This window comes from Thalassophryne amazonica, chromosome 19 (genome assembly GCF_902500255.1).
Source record: "Thalassophryne amazonica chromosome 19, fThaAma1.1, whole genome shotgun sequence".
In the NCBI taxonomy this organism is placed as follows: domain Eukaryota; kingdom Metazoa; phylum Chordata; class Actinopteri; order Batrachoidiformes; family Batrachoididae; genus Thalassophryne; species Thalassophryne amazonica.
The window spans coordinates 56,926,620-56,946,869 of NC_047121.1; the positions used below are offsets into that span (position 1 = coordinate 56,926,620).

General features: G+C 43.0%; 2 protein-coding genes across 3 annotated transcripts; both read right to left on the reverse strand.

Moving 5' to 3' along the window:
- Positions 1-3,308: 3,308 nt before the first annotated feature.
- On the reverse strand, positions 3,309-7,489 carry siva1 (SIVA1, apoptosis-inducing factor). 2 transcript variants are annotated; one of them, XM_034195497.1, is made up of 4 exons: positions 7,296-7,488; positions 5,349-5,513; positions 4,528-4,681; positions 3,309-3,522 (listed from the first exon to the last, which is right to left on the reverse strand). In XM_034195497.1, the coding sequence occupies exons 1-4, from the start codon at positions 7,414-7,416 to the stop codon at positions 3,474-3,476; spliced, it is 489 nt and encodes a 162-aa protein (XP_034051388.1). In that variant the 5' UTR covers positions 7,417-7,488; the 3' UTR covers positions 3,309-3,473. The 2 variants fall into 2 exon arrangements, with proteins under 2 accessions (XP_034051388.1, XP_034051389.1); XM_034195498.1 differs by lacking the exon at positions 3,309-3,522 and adding an exon at positions 3,604-4,423 and having other exon boundaries at positions 7,296-7,489.
- A 1,318-nt stretch (positions 7,490-8,807) lies between these two features.
- adss1 (adenylosuccinate synthase 1) lies at positions 8,808-18,786 on the reverse strand. The gene is made up of 13 exons (XM_034195496.1): positions 18,511-18,786; positions 14,805-14,907; positions 14,653-14,715; positions 14,521-14,571; positions 14,385-14,451; positions 14,188-14,295; positions 13,097-13,178; positions 12,872-12,998; positions 12,638-12,792; positions 10,989-11,113; positions 10,794-10,891; positions 9,850-9,999; positions 8,808-8,953 (listed from the first exon to the last, which is right to left on the reverse strand). The coding sequence occupies exons 1-13, from the start codon at positions 18,694-18,696 to the stop codon at positions 8,901-8,903; spliced, it is 1,368 nt and encodes a 455-aa protein (XP_034051387.1). The 5' UTR covers positions 18,697-18,786; the 3' UTR covers positions 8,808-8,900.
- Positions 18,787-20,250: the final 1,464 nt, after the last annotated feature.

Here is a 20,250-nt window from a genome sequence, read left to right on the forward strand (position 1 = left end):
AAAAGTGAAATGACCGTGGAAATATGCAGTGCGCAACACCAACTTCATGGCTGGCCTACGCACGTTTGGTCCACTGGTGACACATAGAGGTGATGCTGGGACTGTTAATAGTATGAAAACAAGAAGTCATCAGTGATGTGCACAACAGAGACACACCGATGAACAATTAACACACCCACGTGTCTACAGTTTTATGGGTGGATATAAAAGCACACGCAAAGTGATGAGGACAAAGAAACTAACAATGGCTGAGTTAGTGTTGTTAGAGGATCTCGCAAATGGTGCAATGTGAGGTGAGTGTGTATTCAGGGAACATGAGGATTTACTTGCAAATGATGATAATTGGCTCATAAGCTGATTTCGATTTCCAAGGCCACTGTTACTGGAATTGTGCGCACAACTGTGTGCAACTGAGTGCAATACAGTGAGGAGATAGGGGTTGTCTGTGCCCACACAGGTGGTGACCAGGCTGGGCTTCCTGGCAACAGGGGCATTCCATCGGGAGCTGGCTGATCAGTCAGGAGTGTGCCAGTCAACCTTGAGCTGAGCCATCCATTACCAAAAAATAGTATTGATAAGTACATAAAAAGTAAACTGGAAGTATACTTGAAACATACTTGCATGTACTACTTTTTGGTAAGGGATGCCACCTGTGTGGAACACAATGATCCAAATGTCATCCAGGTACATCACTTTCCAACATTAAAGCGCAATTTGCAGCGAGAGCCGGTTTCCCTGATGTAATCAGAGCTTTTGACTGCACACATATCGCTATAAAGGCGACATCACATGATGAATGTTTTTGTTAATAGGTAATGACATAAGTATATTTTGCAGCCTGTCAATTAAAAAAACAAAACAACAAAAAAAAATGCTTCATGACAAACTTCATTTTCAGTTCATGTTTATCTTATAAAGGCTTACAGAATGTGGTGCATGAAGTAATTTTTGTTCATCTTTCCATCAATGTTCAAATCATATGTGACGCTCAAATGCATTGGGTTGGGTTGGGAACAGGCTTGAAGCTGGCACAGTGCGCTATGGGTGGCTGCTTAATGAGTAGTTTATTCATGCAATTGTGCCAAACAAAAACCAGCGCGGGCACATTTGGGCATGTGTGCATTCAAATGTTTTTTTTTATTATTAATGTATTTTTTTCCTTGATTGTGAAACTAGAGCTGTGGAGGTTAACAAGCCCCCAATTGTCTCATGTTCAGTATTTGTCAATAAACGTGTAAAGTTGTGAATGTCAGAGTCAGCCACGGCGCATGTCATTTGTTTTAACTGCAGTGTGTGTGCGCTGCTGAGCTCACTGCGCTTACGGCCTTACACACAGACACACACACACACTCCCACCAACTTTATTTCATTTTTATTCCATTTGACAGGGTACCAACTAAACTATCCATGCATGTCTCCATGTCATTTCCAGTCATCTGTAGCTCACAGTCGGTATAATTTCTTTTCCGTGTTCATTTGGAATTATTGGACAGACGGGAATCCCACGTCTCAGGGCCTATTTACATGAATCTGCATATTTAAATAGGGGCATGGAGAGGAAGGCGGTACATCTGCATGTGCACTCAATTCCATGTTCAGTAGGCTGTACAAACAAACGGAATGTGCTTAGATCCACGCATACGCACACTTTGATACATCTGGATATTTTTTCTGCTTAAGCCAGTTTCAGTACGGAATCCACACAAGTCTTTATACACGAGGATCCTGGTGTTAATGAATCTGTTAGGGTGCCACAGGAGGTCAGCTAAATATGATGACCACTCCATGAACGAAATATGAAAATTCAGAGGGTACAAGAGATAATTCAGTCAGGGAAGATACATTTTGGTGTTGCTGAGGTGAATCTGCCAGATGACATTTGTTCACAGTAACTTGTACCAACACAAAAACCACTGAGGTCAAAGGTCTTTTGTGCATTGGACTGCATCGTCTGTGATCTGGGATTAGGCCTGAAGAAAAACTACTGAAGCGTGAGCCTCAGACTTCACCAACCTCTGCAGTATTAGCTTAGACGGGCCTCAACAGGGGACCAATAGTCACTGATCTTAGTTTGACGGGGAAGAAACAACTTTGTGAGTCTGTACAGAAGCTTCGCAGGATGAAAAAGCCTTTTCCCGAACCTCTGGTTGGTTCAAGTGTCTGAGGAAGAACATCAAGTTGACTGTGGTTTACCCTTTATCTTGGAAGTGCCTCACCAGCTCCCTGCAGCTCAGATAGCGGCCATCAGGTTTTTGCTCATCTCACGCCAAGGACCTCCTCTAGACTGCCTGATATTTAAGACATTCCTAAGACCTCAGTGCTCTTGCAAGCCTCAGGGTCATCACAAGGAATCCTGTATGGATCAGTTTTTACATTGATGCTCTTCCTCATACTGGTGGCTACCAGCGGTGCCCCTCAACCCTACGATATGCTAGAAGTTTTATTTGGATCTTTCCGTTATGTATTGGGACAATATCATTTCATTCATTTTCTGCCATTTGTCCAGGCCGCAGTGACAGACAAAACAGCTCATCCCATACTTCCCCATCCTCGGCCAAGTCTTGATCCTCTTCCTAGGGGATCCTGAGGCATTCCCAAGCTAGCTGAGCAATATAATTCCTTCAACAGATCCTAGGGCCTCCTCCCAGCTGGACATGCCTGAAAGATCTCTCTAGGGAGATTACCAGGGGGCAGCCTCACCGGATGGTGGAACCACCTCCATTTCCTTCTGATGCAAAGCAGCAGCAGCTCTATTCAGTTCTTCCCGGATAGTTGAGCTTCTCACCCGGTCCAGGGTTTAAGCCCAGATACCCGATGGAGGAATCTCATTTCTGCCTCATGTGTCCGCAACCTTAATCTTTCAGTCATTACCCAAAGTCTATCATCTGTGATGAGGACAGGAGCATAAATCAACTGGTAAATTAAGAGCCTCGCCTTCTGGCTCTACTCCTTCTTCACCATGACGGTCCATTACAGAGTCCGCAAACATCAGACATAGCCCCAATCCATCAATCTCACACTCCAACTTGTGAACAAGACCCCAAGATACTTCGGTCATTAAAACTCTACAGGGAGGTCCTCTGACCTCAGTGGGAGCTTCTATCAATCAAATCTGCCTCAGAAGCAGCAACAGCCTGAAATTACCTCCTCAACAAGACGACGCACACCAGGGTTTTGCACCGTAGTTCAGGTACCTGCTCTGTAAAGGACCTATCTAGTTTTTCACCTTCCTGTGGCTTATAATTTAAAATACGGCATATTCAGACATGTATTCTTGACAGAAGCAATTGACTGACATCAGATTATATATATAAAAAAGTGTTCAAATTTATTTCAGTCACCTAGACGTATGATACATATGTACAAGCAGATATATGGATCACAGTTTTAAAAACATTTAAAATGTAGTCTCAGTCTCATCTTGAAGGCAATAAAATCTTTGAGCATCAAGGCCGATCTGATCCTTTGGTCTTTTACGTTTTGCATCCAGAGCAGATAACTTCATCATAACGGCCACTGTAACTGGAAAAGAGCCAAAAATAAAAAATAATTAAGATACAGGGAGAAAAAAACAGTTTGACAAGTCAAAGAACCTGCAGCTAATCATAGAAACAAACTAACTCATAAATTTACACTTAAGAATTCGTGGAGGAAAATATAAATCCATCGTAATACGTTTAGTACTCACCACCTGCAGGCACGAAGGAAGCCGCCAACAGACAACTTTCAATCGCTCTGCATCGTTGTTATTATTTCACAATTAAACCTCCGTTAAACTTCAATCTAGCAACGCCTCCGTTCTGGGCTCGTGCTTTTGTAAACGCGGACTAAACATGTTAATGCTGTGTTTGCACGTTAGCTGCAAGTGGTGGACGTTAAGACGTAGGCTTATGACATTCTCTTTTTCGCCTTGTTTGTTTGCAGGTGGTATAATAGCCCATAGAAAATTTTTCAATAAGAAGCATCCAATCTTCACATTTCAGGGTTTAGGTGGTAAAAAACATTTCGACATTCTGGATTTCAGATCGTTCCTTTAATGTTTGCATGGCAAGAGTTTTTAAATCATGTTTGCGGTGGCTGTAAACTTTGGTCCTGAACCTCATTTCCACTCAACACTTTCTATAAATCTACCTGTACTTTATTCATACACCTTCACGTCTGCGCCTCACTGTGGAGCACTTTAGTTACTCCTGAAAATTATGTTACTTTAGTTTAAAAGATAGTCCTTAAAAATATTCTGAACAAAATCCAAATGTCACCACAGTGCCTGTGTGACCATTGACAAACTTCAGACCACTGCATTTTTTTGAAGTTTCACGTTTAACGGCTTACTCGGCTTTGTATCGACTTCCTCCCACTCGCTCCCCTCGGCATGAGATCTCACGACCTGGTCAGTCGGCTAAAACCTGGGCGAATACTTCGGCTGTTGGCAGAGTGAGGCAAGTTGACCACCACATGCACAGCGACTCCTGCTGGCCTCCGTCTCACACACACACATTTAAGAGGTTTTTTTTTTTGTAAACGTACTCTATGACTGTGCAGACTGAGCAGCAAACGTTGGCGCAGCTGGAACACTGGCGAGTGCACGTGGCACATGTGTGACGGTCACACTGCGAACACAACGCTCTGGACCGCTGGTTCTTCTGACACACACAGCAGCTGCCAGGAGCCATCGCAACACCTACACACAAATAACTCAAATTTATACAACACCAAAAATAAAGACGCTTCAAGAACTGAAAATGACTACAAAAAGGTAAAAACAGATTCCAGAGAGAAAAACAAAAACACACACACAGGCTTAAAAAACAAAAACAAGGATAAACAAAGTCAGATCTGGAACACTGCTGCCATCTGCTGGTACTGAGACATCGGTGCCACATTTCAGATCTTCCTCCAACTGGTGCTGAGGAACGCATCGTTCTTTTGGCCTCAACATCTGTAAACCTTTATAAGGTAAGCATCAACTGAAAATGAAGTTTCTGTCATGCAACGTTTTGTTGTGTTCTTTTTAAAAAAACTCAACAGGCTGCACACAAATCATGACTGAGGTTTGAAACAAGGCGGGACTTTGAGAGCGCCCAACGTACAGATTTGAACCGTGGCTGGACACGCCTCCTCCGTACGAGCTAATGGCAGACACATCAGATGCACAACTGTAGTATTGTGAGTAATATAATTCTACACAGAGTGACAGTTTTAAGATGAAGGCTCCAGTCGCCAAACTCTGAATTACCACAGCTCAGTGTCAGACGAACCGTCTGAAAATACATCTTATATCTATTTAATGTTAATGTTAAATTAACCACAGGCCTACACCCAGAATAACGCCATCCTTTCTGTCTCACCCGACGCAGTGCCTGCTCTCGTCAGTCGGCCGTCCTGTCCAATCAGGGTCTGTCCTTTCAGCAGAGATGTGCTGCAGGCAGGAGACACCGCAGACTTGTCCTCCCCATTCCATATCTTCCCCGTCACAGTCTTGCTGCCATTGAAAAGCAGATTCTTTGTCTTCTCTGCGAGGACAGAACAGCTCGTAAAGAGTCCGAAGATGTGAAGTCAGTAAGTTTAACACGATAAAGAAATGTGGAGACATCAGGGACCAGAGTGTCTCCTGACGTCAGTGACTCTTGGTGCTGGACACAAAACATCCACAAATCCAGGTGACCTCCAGCACTCGTATTCAATGGAACCAGTCCCAAAGACATCAGTTTACTGATTAGTGTTCAATTTCAATTTATATACCACCAAATCACAAATAAGCTGCCTCAAGGTGCTTCACACGAGTAAGGTCTAACGTTACCACACCCTAGAGCAAGCGTACAGGCGATGCTGGTAAAGAAAATCTCCCTCTGATGATGTTGAGGAAGAAACCTCAAGCAGACCAGACTCAGAGGGGTGACCCACTGCTTAGGTCACTCTAACAGTTACAAGATTTTTACCAAGCTGAACAAACAGGAAAGAGAAAAACCAAATAGCATCAAAAACAAAGCACATTATTGATATAAGCAGTCATTGCTGCCATAGGTGGGGTGGGGGGGCTACGCACCCTGAGCACAAACCTGACGTGTAGATCTTTTCTGAATGTAAAAATTGGTCATTCTGAGCTTCCCCCCGCCTTCTTTCAAACATTTATCAGATTTTCTTCATGCCACATACTCTGTGTTCACCCATCTGGAATTTATGAATTATCAGGATCTTTGTGATTACGAACAAGTAGTGAGAGACACGGTTCCTGTCCGCCCAATGGATTCAGTTCTATGCTGCGAGATCCGGGGCGGCGCTGCAAGGTGTATTAATTAACACAGGTACCATACTACCATTATCACATTTTTTTTTTAATAGATAGAGGGTAGGGCAATAAGGTTTATCTTTGTACTTCACAAAATGTTCTGTATTTAAACTACAATTTTATCACACATAGAGCAGCTAGAAACTTTGAATTAGTTTAATGAAGAACAATTTTCATGAAGTGTTCAAAGATTTCAGGACATCATAAAAGCTGAAGGAGGCACAAAAAGTACAGATTGTGATTGGGTTTAACAGATGTTAGTCAAAGTCAGATGCTCAACTGCTGAACAAAATTATTTTCTGTCAAATCTGTGATTTATTTTGTGTTTGTTAACTGGCTGAACATCCTCCACCTGTGGTCATGCCATCATTTTTTCCTCAGGGTTTATATAAAATTTCATATTTTCTAAAACAGAAAATATTCACATTAAAGATGCTGGAACACTTCGACTTTTGCAATTTTTCTTGAAAGCTGACTTTACTGATTAACAATACGTTTTCAAATCATTTATGATCAACTAATCAATTATTATTCATGGACTCATTACTACTCTTAGAATGATGTTGCTGGAAATTAATCAAACTATTTTGATAATCAACTGTTTATGAAAAAAAATCACTGGATTCAACTTCTGAAATGTGAGTTTAATTTAATCTCAATATATAGTTGGCGTTAAACTGCTATATGAATAAAACAACTTAACGGAGCAGTCAAACTTTTTATAAACTGCTGATAATTAAGTAGTTTTCACAGAAAAGTAATCATAGCATTTTAGCGGTTTTATTAATCTGATAAATTGATCTTATCTTTTATTTGACAAGGAAGGGTCCTTGTAATCTTAAATTTAACGAAACTCGTATTAAAGTGTAATCGTATGACATATACGCAAACTGTTCAAGATGAAGACTGTGAACATTAAAAGTTAAACGTGCTAAAAAATGACTAAACTGTTTGCGTCGAAGCTAACATTAGCCGAGGTGAGCTAACAGCGCAGCGTCTTTCTTACCGTAGATTTCTTGTCTGTATTTGTTGCCTAACACACTGTTATGGCTCAACTCCTGCTGCCCGACATGTATTTTATACTGCGAGGAAAACGTCTCCGTGAAAGGACAGCCACGTTTCGGCATTTTAGCTGAAAAACACCTATTAGTTTCCACGCACTTCCAGTTACTTGTTGCGGGAAAACGCAAAATGTAACCAATCACATCAACGCTGTATGATCACGTGTACGGCTATAGCCAATCCGATAACAGCACTTCTGTTCACGCTGCAGCTCAAGAGCCTCAGATGGTACTGCTTTCAACGACTGTCACAAATATCGGAATTTCGCGTACAGTATATCACATAAAATCAGATGTAATATAACATAAAAAGTAAGTATTTCATGAATTACACGATGAAAAGTGTACACTACAGAATTACAAGGTCCTTGTGAGTGACGGGATCTCAACGAGATTGCAAAACTGGTTGAATCCTGAAAAAAAAACATTAAATAACTAATTAACTAATTAACAAAACAAATCTTTGCTTCTATATGGGAGACAAATACTGAGATCAATAAGTCATTTTCTATACCCACCTAATCCAATTAAGGGTCACTGGGTGTGTGTGGGGGGGGGTAGTACATGCCAATTTCCACATGGAAAGGCCCAAGCGGGAAGCGAATCGAGGACCTTCTTATTGTGAGACAACAGTGCTAACCACTAATCCACCAGGCTGCCACTGAGATAATCCAATATCAATAAACAATAACAGCAATCAACAGCGGGCTCTAGTGGCCACCAGGACCCTGTGACAAGCAACGAGCTTTCAGAAATTGTACGCACACAAAAGGTCTGTTTTACACGTGGCCATGGTGCTCAACCGAACAAGCCCAGATAGGGTTCCAACATCCTACATATAAAAGAATAACTAGAAAAAATAACCATGCTACAAGAAGCCAATATGGGATTCACTGGTCCTTACATCTATCCATCAGAATCCAAAATTTCAAAACTGAACATGCAGTTGTTTTTACAGAGTGATTGATGGAAAGTTTTCAGAGCAGAGTTTTCAGAGAGTTTTCAGGATAATGTGCACTGGCTGTGTACATTATCCTGATGCTTGCCCTGATCATCCCAGGGACCAAAGAATTAAAACACTTACAGGTCTAAACTGTTTCTGTTACTGTCACTTTAAATGGAAAGGACCAGCTGCCACACCCCCTTTCCTTCTGGAGAGGGGCGTGTCTGTTTGTCTACCACAGATGATGTGGGCGTGTCTCACAGAGTACATAGAAATCCAGATGTGGAACCAGAACCAAATTTGTGCATTTGGACTCAGTCATCATTCTACAGGAGTTTGTATTTCACTCACCATGTAACAGTTAAAAAGAGGCGTGGAAATAAAAACAGCAGGATGGATGAGTCATTCATGGGCGTAAAAGCCGCCTGATGTGTGGGTCAGAGAGGTGTCAGTTATAATTAGTGTTATAACACTTTAATAATACAGGAACATCAGACAATGACGATCAGAACAAATGTCACACTGATTTATTTATTGTTTTATTTCACGAATCCAGAAGCGATCAGGAGATCCACGTGTCCGGGTCAACATCAGGTCAATGTTTCCATTAAAACATCTGGATCATGCATTCTCTGGACTTTCCAACACCAACCCACTTGACTGGAGAGACACAGACAGAGGCGGAGTTTAGATAATGTGGGTGAGTAAAGTTTCCCAACATTCCCTGAACATCACACCCATGTGACAGAACAGTGGTTGCCCTGTGAACATTTCTGACATTGTTCCATGACTTGGGAAGGTAAAGCGCCTTTTTAAATACTGTACAGGAGAAAGACGATGATTAATGTGCTGACTGGTGGCGGGTTTGCATTGAGGTTCCACAACAATACACAATTTATCTTATGTGGCATTTTTTATTTAAATCAGGTCAGGGAGCATGTGCTGGTGCCGTGTGTCACTGTATCCACGACAACACAGAACCGCTTGGGTCCTCGATGAAACCCTCCCAGGACGTCATCGGGTCCATCTCCACATCCCATGTACATGAGATGTCATAGACATTTGTGATTGCTTTGCCTTTGATGGTGTGGTTGCTAGGCAACCCCACATCCCACTCTGCTTTGATATACACTTAGGTTCATAAGTATTTTGGACGTCACTGTCAAGCAGACAGTTCAGTGGGATAAGAGCTACCAATAGGTAGACGCGGGTTCGATTCCCGTTCTCGTTGCTTCCTTGGACACGAACCTTCACAGGCATCGTCCCAGAGACCCAGCTGTAAACAGATATCACAGGATTGGCTGGAGAAGTAACCAGTGTCAGACTGGAGTCTCATTACACTCCAGAATCCGAGGATGAGCACCGGCATCAGTGAGCCTCGGGGTCTGTATAGGAACTTTTTTCCCCCCATTTCATTTAGCTCAGGCCCATGTTTGACATTCATGCAGCGTTTGTGTTTCTCTCTTTGGGTCTCAGATGGAATGAGTGTTTTCATCAGTTTTTAAAGTTTTAGTCAAAGAACAAATGGCACAGTCAATGTTTTACAGTCAAAGTACTTGGAACTCCAATATGGTTCTCGATGAAGCGGATGTAGTTCTGGGCGTGGGCCGGGAGGTCGTTCCACTTCCGGGCTGCAGATGTGTCTGTTTTCCAACCAGGGAAGGTTTCATACTCAACCTCCACCTTGTGTAAAACGTCCAAGTTGGCTGTGGTGAGAAATAAATAAAAAGGAAGAAGGAGAAGAAGAAGAAGAAGAAGAATCTTAATTTCTAAATTTATTCCTAATTCTTTTTGTTTTGTTTTATTTAACTCTGTCCTTAATCCAGGTTGCTGCATTACCTCACCTGTCCACCGTGTGTCCTCAGTCCTCTCCCCAAACCAAACCCTTAGTCTACCTACTGTGTAGTTCCCAGTGACTTAGCATTTTCCACCATGACAGTACTTCTTTGCTCCTAAAAACAGGAACTTTACCAAATGTTCCATTCAAGGTTTTGGTGTCAGTTCGACCTGCTGGACTCTCAGTGATGAACAGAAGACTACGAGTCACTGAGCCAGGAGGACTACTAGCTCTGTGTCAGTACCTTGTGGCCTGAGCTGGGTCACAAGACAAGTACCAGGAACTATCAGCTTCAAAATGAAGACTCAGTTTCCAGACACGCAAAAGAGTTTTGGAATTAGACCGCCACCTGCTGTTAGAACTCTTGTTGTGCAGCTGTTGTGTTCTGTGCTGTATGGGAAGGTGGACCAAATCAAAAGCTTTCATGCTTCTGACACTGGCTGCCACTTCCAGAAGGGTCCCGTAACATGAACCACACCTGCTCCTAATTCCCATCATGCATGTGATGATAAGATTATTCCCCACAACTAGCCTAGACATGGCCAGCAGGTGGCAGAGAGGTCTATGGTATATTACAAAAGCAAAACCAAAAAGCCTAGAAACACACGTGTTCTGGATGTGGATGCTGCTGGACTCTGTGGACGGGTTCTCCTGGTACCGTACCTGGAAAATGAGGGATTCTTTTTCCGTTGAGCTTGTATGCGATTCCAACTTTGATTTCATCCAGAACATCCAGAATGTCAAGTTTTGTCAACGCGATCCTGCGGGAACAGGAAGACGGCATAAAGGAAACATAATCATTTATGTCTTCCACATCACAACGGTGCTGACGGTGACATTCAGGTGGCGAGCACTCACGCGGTGAAGCCGTTGATCATGTGAGCGTATTTGACAATCACAAGGTCCAACCAGCCGCAGCGCCGCTTCCTTCCTGTGGTCACGCCCACTTCGTGACCTCTTGTCTGCAGCAGCTCGCCGACTGCCTGCAAAACACAGAACAAGAAAAGTCTGCGGCGGAAACGGCGCCGGACAGGGAGTGATGACAAACCACGTCGCTTGTATCCTGATCTGGGTCAGTTTTCTGTAGGTCAATTAGGAGTTGATTTATGAGCTAAGAACAGGATCTGCTGAGCTATTAAAGAAAGGTTTACCCAAGTTTAAAGGTGAAGGTCAAAGGTCAACCCCCCCCCCCAAAAAAAAAAATTAAATGACATCTCGTTGTTCCCTCACCATCAGTCATAACAAGTAATTTAAAGTATGTCAGTCACAGACACAACAGACAACAATAACACGGTTGGGTCGGGGGGGGTGTGTGTGTCAGGTTTTGCTGTCTTGACCTATACTTCGTCAGGGTCGGTGCTCGTTACACAACCCGGCTCACAGAGTAAATCTATCCTGAAGCAGGACTCTGGGCCTAAATTTAACTCCGGGAGCAGGTGACTCACATAAGAGAGAAACAGTTTTCGAGTCTCCCAGAAATTGACAGCTGCAGTCAGTCACTGAAGTCCCGCCCCCTCGCCACCAGACTTACGGCATGTGTGTCAATCATTCCACTAACACTGTAAAATAAAATTCCACACGTCTGTTCTTGTGTAAAGACTGATTTGAGTTCACGGACATCTGCAGGATCCTTTTCAGCTCGAGGTTTCGGCGAACGTAAGTTTCTGTGTACAGGGTGTCCCCAAAAAAGTCATTTGAAAAAGAAAATCATTTGACTCTAATTCTGCAACGGCTAAACCCAAAGCCTCAGACAGGAAGACAACACGGAGACGCTTCAAACTGATAGAACTGTTCATAGTGTTAACACAGGGAGATCTGCCCGGGCCACAGGAGCCGTGCACGAGGATCCGTGCACGAGGAACCGTGCATATACTGAGCATATCTTGTGAATGCCAGAACTCTTACAAACTTTGGTGAAATTAGAAATAACCACCAGAGATCAAATTCGCTGACATATGCGTCTAGACGACATATGTCAGATATCAGTATCCAAAGGTGGATATTTTCTCTATGGTTTTATTTTTGTGGATATTTTTTGGGGGACACCCTGTACTTTTGTCACTCACGGGGAAACAAGCAGTCAGCTGGGAATGTAGCAATTCCTTGCAGCGGTCTGGCGGTACTGACAGCAGGGACGTGAACACTCCTGCGTGCAGCACTTTGATGCCTGAGCACAGGCAGAACACCGACCTCTGGCTGATATCGACCGTACGTGGTGCGAAATCCCTTCAACTGGAGGTAGAAGTAGTTTTGCTGGATGTGAGCAAACTGCCATGAACAACTAAAGCTAACCATACCAAGATCGGTTACCTCAACTTAACCTTGGCCATCGTTACTCGTAACCTCCCCTGACCTATCAGAACGTGTCTCCTGGGTGCCTTTCCTAGATGCCACTGGCTCTTATAAAGGGTCAATGCTTGATGCTTCTGAATAAAACAGGTTGTTTGACTGCAGGGCCCAGAGGAGGGCGGGTTACGGTGCGTACATGCTAGTTGTTTTGTGCTTACATTGAGTTGTTCGGTGGGGAAAGCACCGATTCCCACCCTGGTGGTGTAAGCCTTTGTTACACCAAACACCTCACCAATATTCAGTGGAGGGATTCCAAGACCAGTGCAAACTCCACCCACAGTGCAGTTTGATGATGTCACAAAGGGATATGTACCTACAAAGGAGTGATTCTGTTAAAAATGACACTGAGATCCCAACACACCAAAGAAACACCTCATGGTCACTAACTCTACCAAAATCTATGTCAAGGAGAGCAGCATTGGCCCCTTCAATGAGAATCTTCTTTGGAGGTCCATGAAGGGCTTCATACATGTAGTAGACTCCATCCCGAACCATCGGCCGCAGTCTCTCAGTGTACTCCTGTGTGAAACAACCAAAGAGACACATCTCTTGCTGATGGGAGCAATGACAATAGGAGTGAGTCAATACCGGGTTTAGTCACTTTTGTCCATGTCTACCTTCAGTTTCTTCAGTTGGCTCTCAACGTCAACTATCAAGGATGGATACATGGACTGATACTGTTGGACAAGGTTCTTGAATCTGAAAGGACCCACAAATACCACATATGATGTCGCATGACTGCCCAAAAGAAAGTTTCTAACAAGAAGTTAGTGTAAGTAAGAATAAGTTCCATTCCTTCAAACAAACACATTCAAGGACATTAAAATAATGAAGTCAATCAAAAACGGAAATGTTTTGACCTAAAGGACAAACTAAGTGACCGAACCAAACACTGCAGAGAAACAGTGGAATTAGTGACCAAAATGAAGCAAAACCAGCTCAAAGTAACCTGGTTACTGTCTAGTTCCAGTGAAACTTGCACATTAGCTTCATACTGCTGCCACGGATGTTGTCCAAAATAGATTCTGTAGATCTTGAATTGATCCCTGGGGGATCCCGAGGGAAGGTTGATGGGGTTGTAAGACCAGAGTCAGTATTTAGCTTCCCAGATTGCCTTAGAAGGTAGGGGAAATAGATTTTTAATATTTCTGCAAGGGGCATTCCCAGGAACCCCCTAGTATGGATGTGCCTTTGGTACACCTAACCAAGTTACAATCCCCCTCCTGTCACCTGAAGCTAGATTTGCCCAGGACTCCTCATGGTTAGACTGTGCCTAACTAGTCATAACCATGAGGCAAAGTGCATCCCACACCGAGTCCTGAGCTTTGGGGACATTCCCCTGCTGGGTACTCCATGATCAGGTCAGGAGGGGGGCGGGGCTACTTTACTCAATCTTTACTCTGCTGTTTCAGAACAAAAATAAAAATTTTGATGCCACCTAACGTCAATAACAATAACTGACTGATTTCATCAAACAGTTCAACAGCTGTAAGGTTTTGCACTCATTTAATAGTTTGAGTTGGAGACAACTTGGACCAACTTGACCTTACAGAGAAACAAATTCTGTTAAAAAAACCCCCAACTTTCATTTCCACTGGAGGAACACTATGCCAAAGTTTGGTCAAAGACAATTAAGATTTCCTTTCATCAATAATAACACTAAACTTTTTTTTAGCATTAGTTCAGAATTATTTGCCTCCATCCCAACCTGCTCGAGAAGTCCTTAAAGTCACCAAGAAGGTCACACACACGAAGGCCGGTGCGTGATGCTTTGCTGGAATACGCGGGTCCAATCCCCTTCTTGGTTGTTCCAATGCTGTTACAAACACATTTTTTTAAAATGACCATAACGTTTTCTTGATAAAAATATTGATTATATTGATGTGGCAAGATACTGATCTGTACCTCTTTCCTTCTTGTGCTTGTCTTTCAGTTTCTTGTAGGCCATCGACGACCTGGTGGAAATCAAAGACTGTACAGAGACGCCAAATCAACAAACCGTAGCCTCCACCGAACGCTCAAATATTTTGAGGTGACTTACCGAGGTGGGCTCTATCCGACACGATCAGTCTCTTGTCCCAGCCTTTCAGACCTGATCAAAGAGCAGAAACCACATCCTTGTCACATGGACCTCTCACACCGCTCACCTACGTTTGGTTTTCCCTCAGATTACCTTTCTTCTCGTTTTTATCGCCTTCCTCAAATAGGCCAGGTAAATGTATAACCACGCCGTTACCTGTAAAAACACAAACCGCACACGTGTCACACTTCTGATGGAGCGTCAAAGCAGAGACGTGATGTTTGGAACCTGGCTGAAGTCCGTACCAATAAGTGATGTGCTTTTGGGGTTGATGATTCCGCTGGGGAGGAGGTGGAAGTCGTACTCTTTACCGTCCACCACCACTGTGTGTCCAGCATTGTTGCCTCCCTAAAAACCAAAGAAGGAAGATTTTTTTTTCAATGTGCTACTTGAATCCATAGATCCATTTCCTGTTGTTTTGATTCTGGGACCAAACAGTCCTTGGTGGTCTGGACTCAGCTAGTCCAATATTGGTTGGACCATGAATAGGTAAGAATAGTCGGAGCCACAAAATGTAAAAACTATCACTAAAAACAAAACAAAAAAACATTATGCTGTCATGTTCCATACATTTAGGAAGGACTCTCCTTTATGGACACACAGTCCCCTTTCAATAACTCCAAACCAAACATCAAACCTCAGTTCACTCTAGTGGACCACCCTTGTCCAAATATACATTCACATCCACCAGATCCAAGTAGGACTCTAGGGCATTCCAGGCTGTGGTAGCCTGGCATCAGAGCATGCTCAAAGGCATGATGTAAGATCCAGATTGTGACTTTGATTGAGGGAGCTCACCTTTGTTTGTAATTAAATCAGGATCAGTTTGTGACACTGATCCTGATCTTTGATCCTTATCATTCAGCTTTGATTGTGCTTCTGACCTTTGATTCCAATTAATGAACTTTGATTCTGATTGCTGACCTTTGATCCTGATCCTTCATCCTTAGTCCTGGTATGTAATCTACATTACTCATCTTTGATTGTGTCCCTGACTTTGATCCTCACGGACAAAGTTGCATACAATCAAGAAATCAGTATTAAAGATCAAAGTTTAGCTCTGCACAAAAATGAAATAGTTCCACCTGGTTTCATTAAAAATAGTTCATTCGTTTTTGTCCAGTCATGTTTAACAAACATCCACAAACACTGACTGACAAACATTGATGAACAACCTGAATTACTTTCATCAAGGTTGAAGATAAGTAACATTACTAATTTGCAGATGTCAATGTCAATGACAATTGACATTGCAGATTAGTGATGAATCTGTATCAGATCCTGTTCCATGTCTGTAAGACGTCTCGTTTGATGATGATCTCAAACAGGACGTTCCGATCTGAGGGGTTCACCGGTTTTTCCTCCTGAGGTCTGGACTGGGGCCGTTGGTTCTCTCTGCATTCTCTGGTTTCCTCTCAGTCCAAAGACATGCAGACGATTTGAACTGATGACTGAGTGGAGGTGTGAACGTGAGAGCAAATACTTGTCTGTCTGTATGTGCGAGCTCTGGGAAGAACTGGGAACCTGTCCAGGCTTAGTACTGCCTCCTGCCAAAAGTATGACAGTGGAATAAAATAGATGAAAGACCAGAGATGCCTTGTTATGTAAAAGTAAGTAAGATGTACGCTGGTCCAAGTTATTCTCAGATTCTGAAGAGTCTAAGACCCCGCCCCCACCACAGGGCACCAATCCATTACAGGGCAACACAGGTACAGCTGGTAGTCTACGAACCTGAAGACAATTTTGACCTATCAATACCACTTAAGGGGACAACACTTACAATCCGGCCCCAGTGTACCATGGCTGACATAACACGAATGGTGGCCATCCCAGGATGGCATTAATACAATCATTTTGACTGTTTGCTCTCCAGAGCGAATGTCAAACAAGGTGGGCTGCCACTGGATTCTTAGACATGTGACATACGTTACTCCATAATGTGATAATGAACTGCAAACTACTCCTTCATAAAATCCTACTAGCCAATAATTTGCATAAGTTTTTCCCAAAATCAGAGCAGCTTCGTCACCAGTGTTTGTTGTTTTTACCGCATAACTCCAGAACATTCATTCCAGACTACCTTTGTGGAATCCCTATGATCAAGCACATAATGTGGTGAATGTTTCAATGCGATCGGGGCACTTTTAAATGTTGACCCCTGTGCAACCTGGCTATAGCTGCCAACCTGGGATGGCCACCGTACATTTGTGTATACTGAGGCTGGATTGTACATGTTGTTTAGTCTGCAGTACCAAAAAACTGCTTGGCTCATGGACTATGGGAGGACCAAGACAATCATGCATGAAAGGTATGTGTGATATTATATAAGCAAAACAAAGTTGCTTTTTGTGTTGATGTGGTGCATCAAAGTGAACCAAATTTTAATTAGCTTATCCTCATGATGTGCTCTTTTAATCTGAACATTTGAACAGATGATAGCGTTTATTGTCCCAGAGTTATCACGTAAACAAACAGAAGGGGATAGACTCATTTACTCTGTTTACCAGAGTAGCCTTTGAGACGTGCCAAAGCCTTGGAAAAGAGAGAGTGCCGCACACAGCGGTGACGAACCTCTGCAGCGTGAACCCTGAATCATGTAAACACCCGACAGCAGCACAGAAGATCAACTGAAACACGTGTCGTGAGGAACTTTCCTCCCCGCAGGCCAAGCTTTAGTCCAGGTCTTATTTTAGCAGCCTTGGCTCGGCTGGTGGGTCCTCGGCTCTGGCTAAGACCTGGCCTTCTCGCATATCAACCACCCCTGAGAATGTGACCTCTCTGTAGGCCAGTGGGCGGGGCACAGGTGGCGTGAAAGCTCTGCTCGCCCTCCGACTTCTGCTCACCGCTGCATGTATCGAACACAAACATTCGCAGCATTTGGTTCATTTTGCTGTTGGTCACAGCGGGTTAAAGGTCAATGTGTAAATGAGGTCGTGCTCGCTGTCAGGCTGTTAGTGGGATGTGTCGACAACACGCAGACATCAATGTCATGTGGATCAAAGGTCATCACGGGGTCACTGATGCATCCGTTCAGTTAATGGCCACTCATTGATTATTTGACAACAGATTAAAGATTAGATTAAATGTCTCACAGCAGAGCAACACGCCCACTTTGGCTTTTACAAGCTTTATTGATGATCGTCACAAACACAGCGTCTGATTCCTGAGGATCGATTTCAATGTGTACACACACACACACACACGCACACAGATGCACATTTGCACAGTTTTGGTCACGTAGCTCATTTATCTGGTCCTGATCCAGCACACAGGTGCCTCAGTGCAGAGGAGCACGGGTGGCTGGAGAAGGTCGAGGACATGCCCACATTTCACCTGGAGAAAGTTTACTTTCAAGAGGTAAGGATGGACCAGCTGTCTATCTGGCTGGTTGCCATCCAGGACCCAAGACAGCTCCATATTGTGGCGCAAGAACATGGTGCTGGCAGACCTGATCTGATCTTCCAACTAGAGGGTGCTCAGTGTGCTTCGAGATGCTTTTTAATGAACGTTTATCAAAAATATCTGAAGATGTCTAACTGAAGATGCTTTTAATGAATATTGGTTTATCAAAAGCTACTTGAATAATTTGTGCTTGACGGCTGAGATTCCGGCTATTTTACGTTATTTCAAAATCAAGACTGTTTTTGCTGTGGCTGTTGCCAACAGGAAGGAACCAGGTCCTTCTTCTGGTAGGTCACAAAGTGTAGGCGGGACTGACATTGACCAATAAGAGCGTCTAGTGGCTGAATAACTTCATTAAACCAAAAGCCTTCAGAAGGTGTCTTTGGACAAATGGGTGTTTGGAATCCAGTGCTGCAGATTCACAGAGAAAAACATGCTGTGTGACTCACATCCCGGTCTCCCCTACATAAACTTCTCCTTTCTTAATTAAATCCCTGTGTGACGACATAAAGCCTTATTCACGCTGCCGTCAGTGACGCATAAGTTTACCTGACACCTGCAGACGACGTCGGCTTCGGTCGCCAGTAAATCGACCACCTTGCCTTTGCCCTCGTCGCCCCACTGGGCGCCCAGAACCACCGTCACTTTGTTCCCGGTGTCGCTGCGCTGCCGCTTCAGTCCTCCGGCCGTCGGGTTCGGGTTTTTGTGATCTTTGGCGGACCAGCCGAGCGACATGATGCTGGTCTTTAGACCGTCTCCACCAGACTAATCCGTCTCCTCCTCTGGCACTGCCATATCGGTAACGGCGGTGACGTCACTGCTGTCAAGTTCGTCTCCAGCGGAAACTTCCGACCGTCGACCTTCAGCCCCGCAGCCACAAAAATAGGCACAACCGAATAATACAACTAAGTCAGTAAAGGACAGGAACAAAATTATTTATCGGATTTATTTAGTAGATATTAAAATAAGCAAAATATAGAAATATAATATACACAAATATAAAATTAGATTTCAAATATGTTTAGATGATATAAACACACACATACATAAGTATTTGTGCATGTATATGTTAGTATTGTCCAAGATAAAGTTTCCAATAAAGGTGCTTGTGATCTAAGTACATTCATTTGTCAATTATTATAATCCAGTATTTTTCTGCATTAGTACTTTTACTACCCCAAGTACATATTTGTTGCCAATACTTTTGTACTTTCGACTGTCAACATATGTGTTTAAGCTGAATGAAATATGAATGGAATCAGTACCATTGATGAATCTGCTGGTGATGTTTACGTGACCAATAAAAGATCAGATTGTTACAGAATGTATGGCTCAATACAAGATTGATTTTTTTTTCATGCGTTAACAGCTGTTCCAGTTGGCCAAAGGAATTTTATTTCAACAATGGACCCACTTTTTTTTTTTTTTTTGCTGCTCAAACTGCATCAGGAGAGACTGTTTTTCTTAAGAGTGAATCAGGATGATACAGTTGTGCCTTTTTTCTTGCACCATATTATGTCCTGACCTGGACTCCATAACTTCAGTTGGTGAATCATACACATTATGGAACATTCTGTTTGTATCTGGCTATTGAAATAAAGATTTTTTTTTTAAATTTCTTTACTGTAGGATCTGTCCTGGAGTTGGTGGAGGGAGGACATACAGTAGTGTTCAGAATAATAGTAGTGCTATGTGACTAAAAAGATTAATCCAGGTTTTGAGTATATTTCTTATTGTTACATGGGAAACAAGGTACCAGTAGATTCAATAGATTCGCATAAATCCAGCAAGACCAGCATTCATGATATGCACACTCTTAAGGCTATGAAATTGGGCTATTAGTAAAAAAAAAAGTAGAAAAGGGGGTGTTCACAATAATAGCAGCATCTGCTGTTGATGCTACAAACTCAAAACTATTATGTTCAAACTGCTTTTTTAGTAATCCTGTGAATCACTAAACTAGTATTTAGTTGAATAACCACAGTTTTTCATGATTTCTTCACATCTGTGAGGCATTAATTTTGTTGGTTTGGAACCAAGATTTTGCTCGTTTACTAGTGTTCTTGGGGTCATTGTCTTGTTGAAACACCCATTTCAAGGGCATGTCCTCTTCAGCATAAGGCAACATGACCTCTTCAAGTATTCTGACATATCCAAACTGATCCATGATACCTGGTATGTGATATATAGGCCCAACACCATAGTAGGAGAAACATGCCCATATCATGATGCTTGCACCACCATGCTTCACTGTCTTCACTGTGAACTGTAGTTTGAATTCAGAGTTTG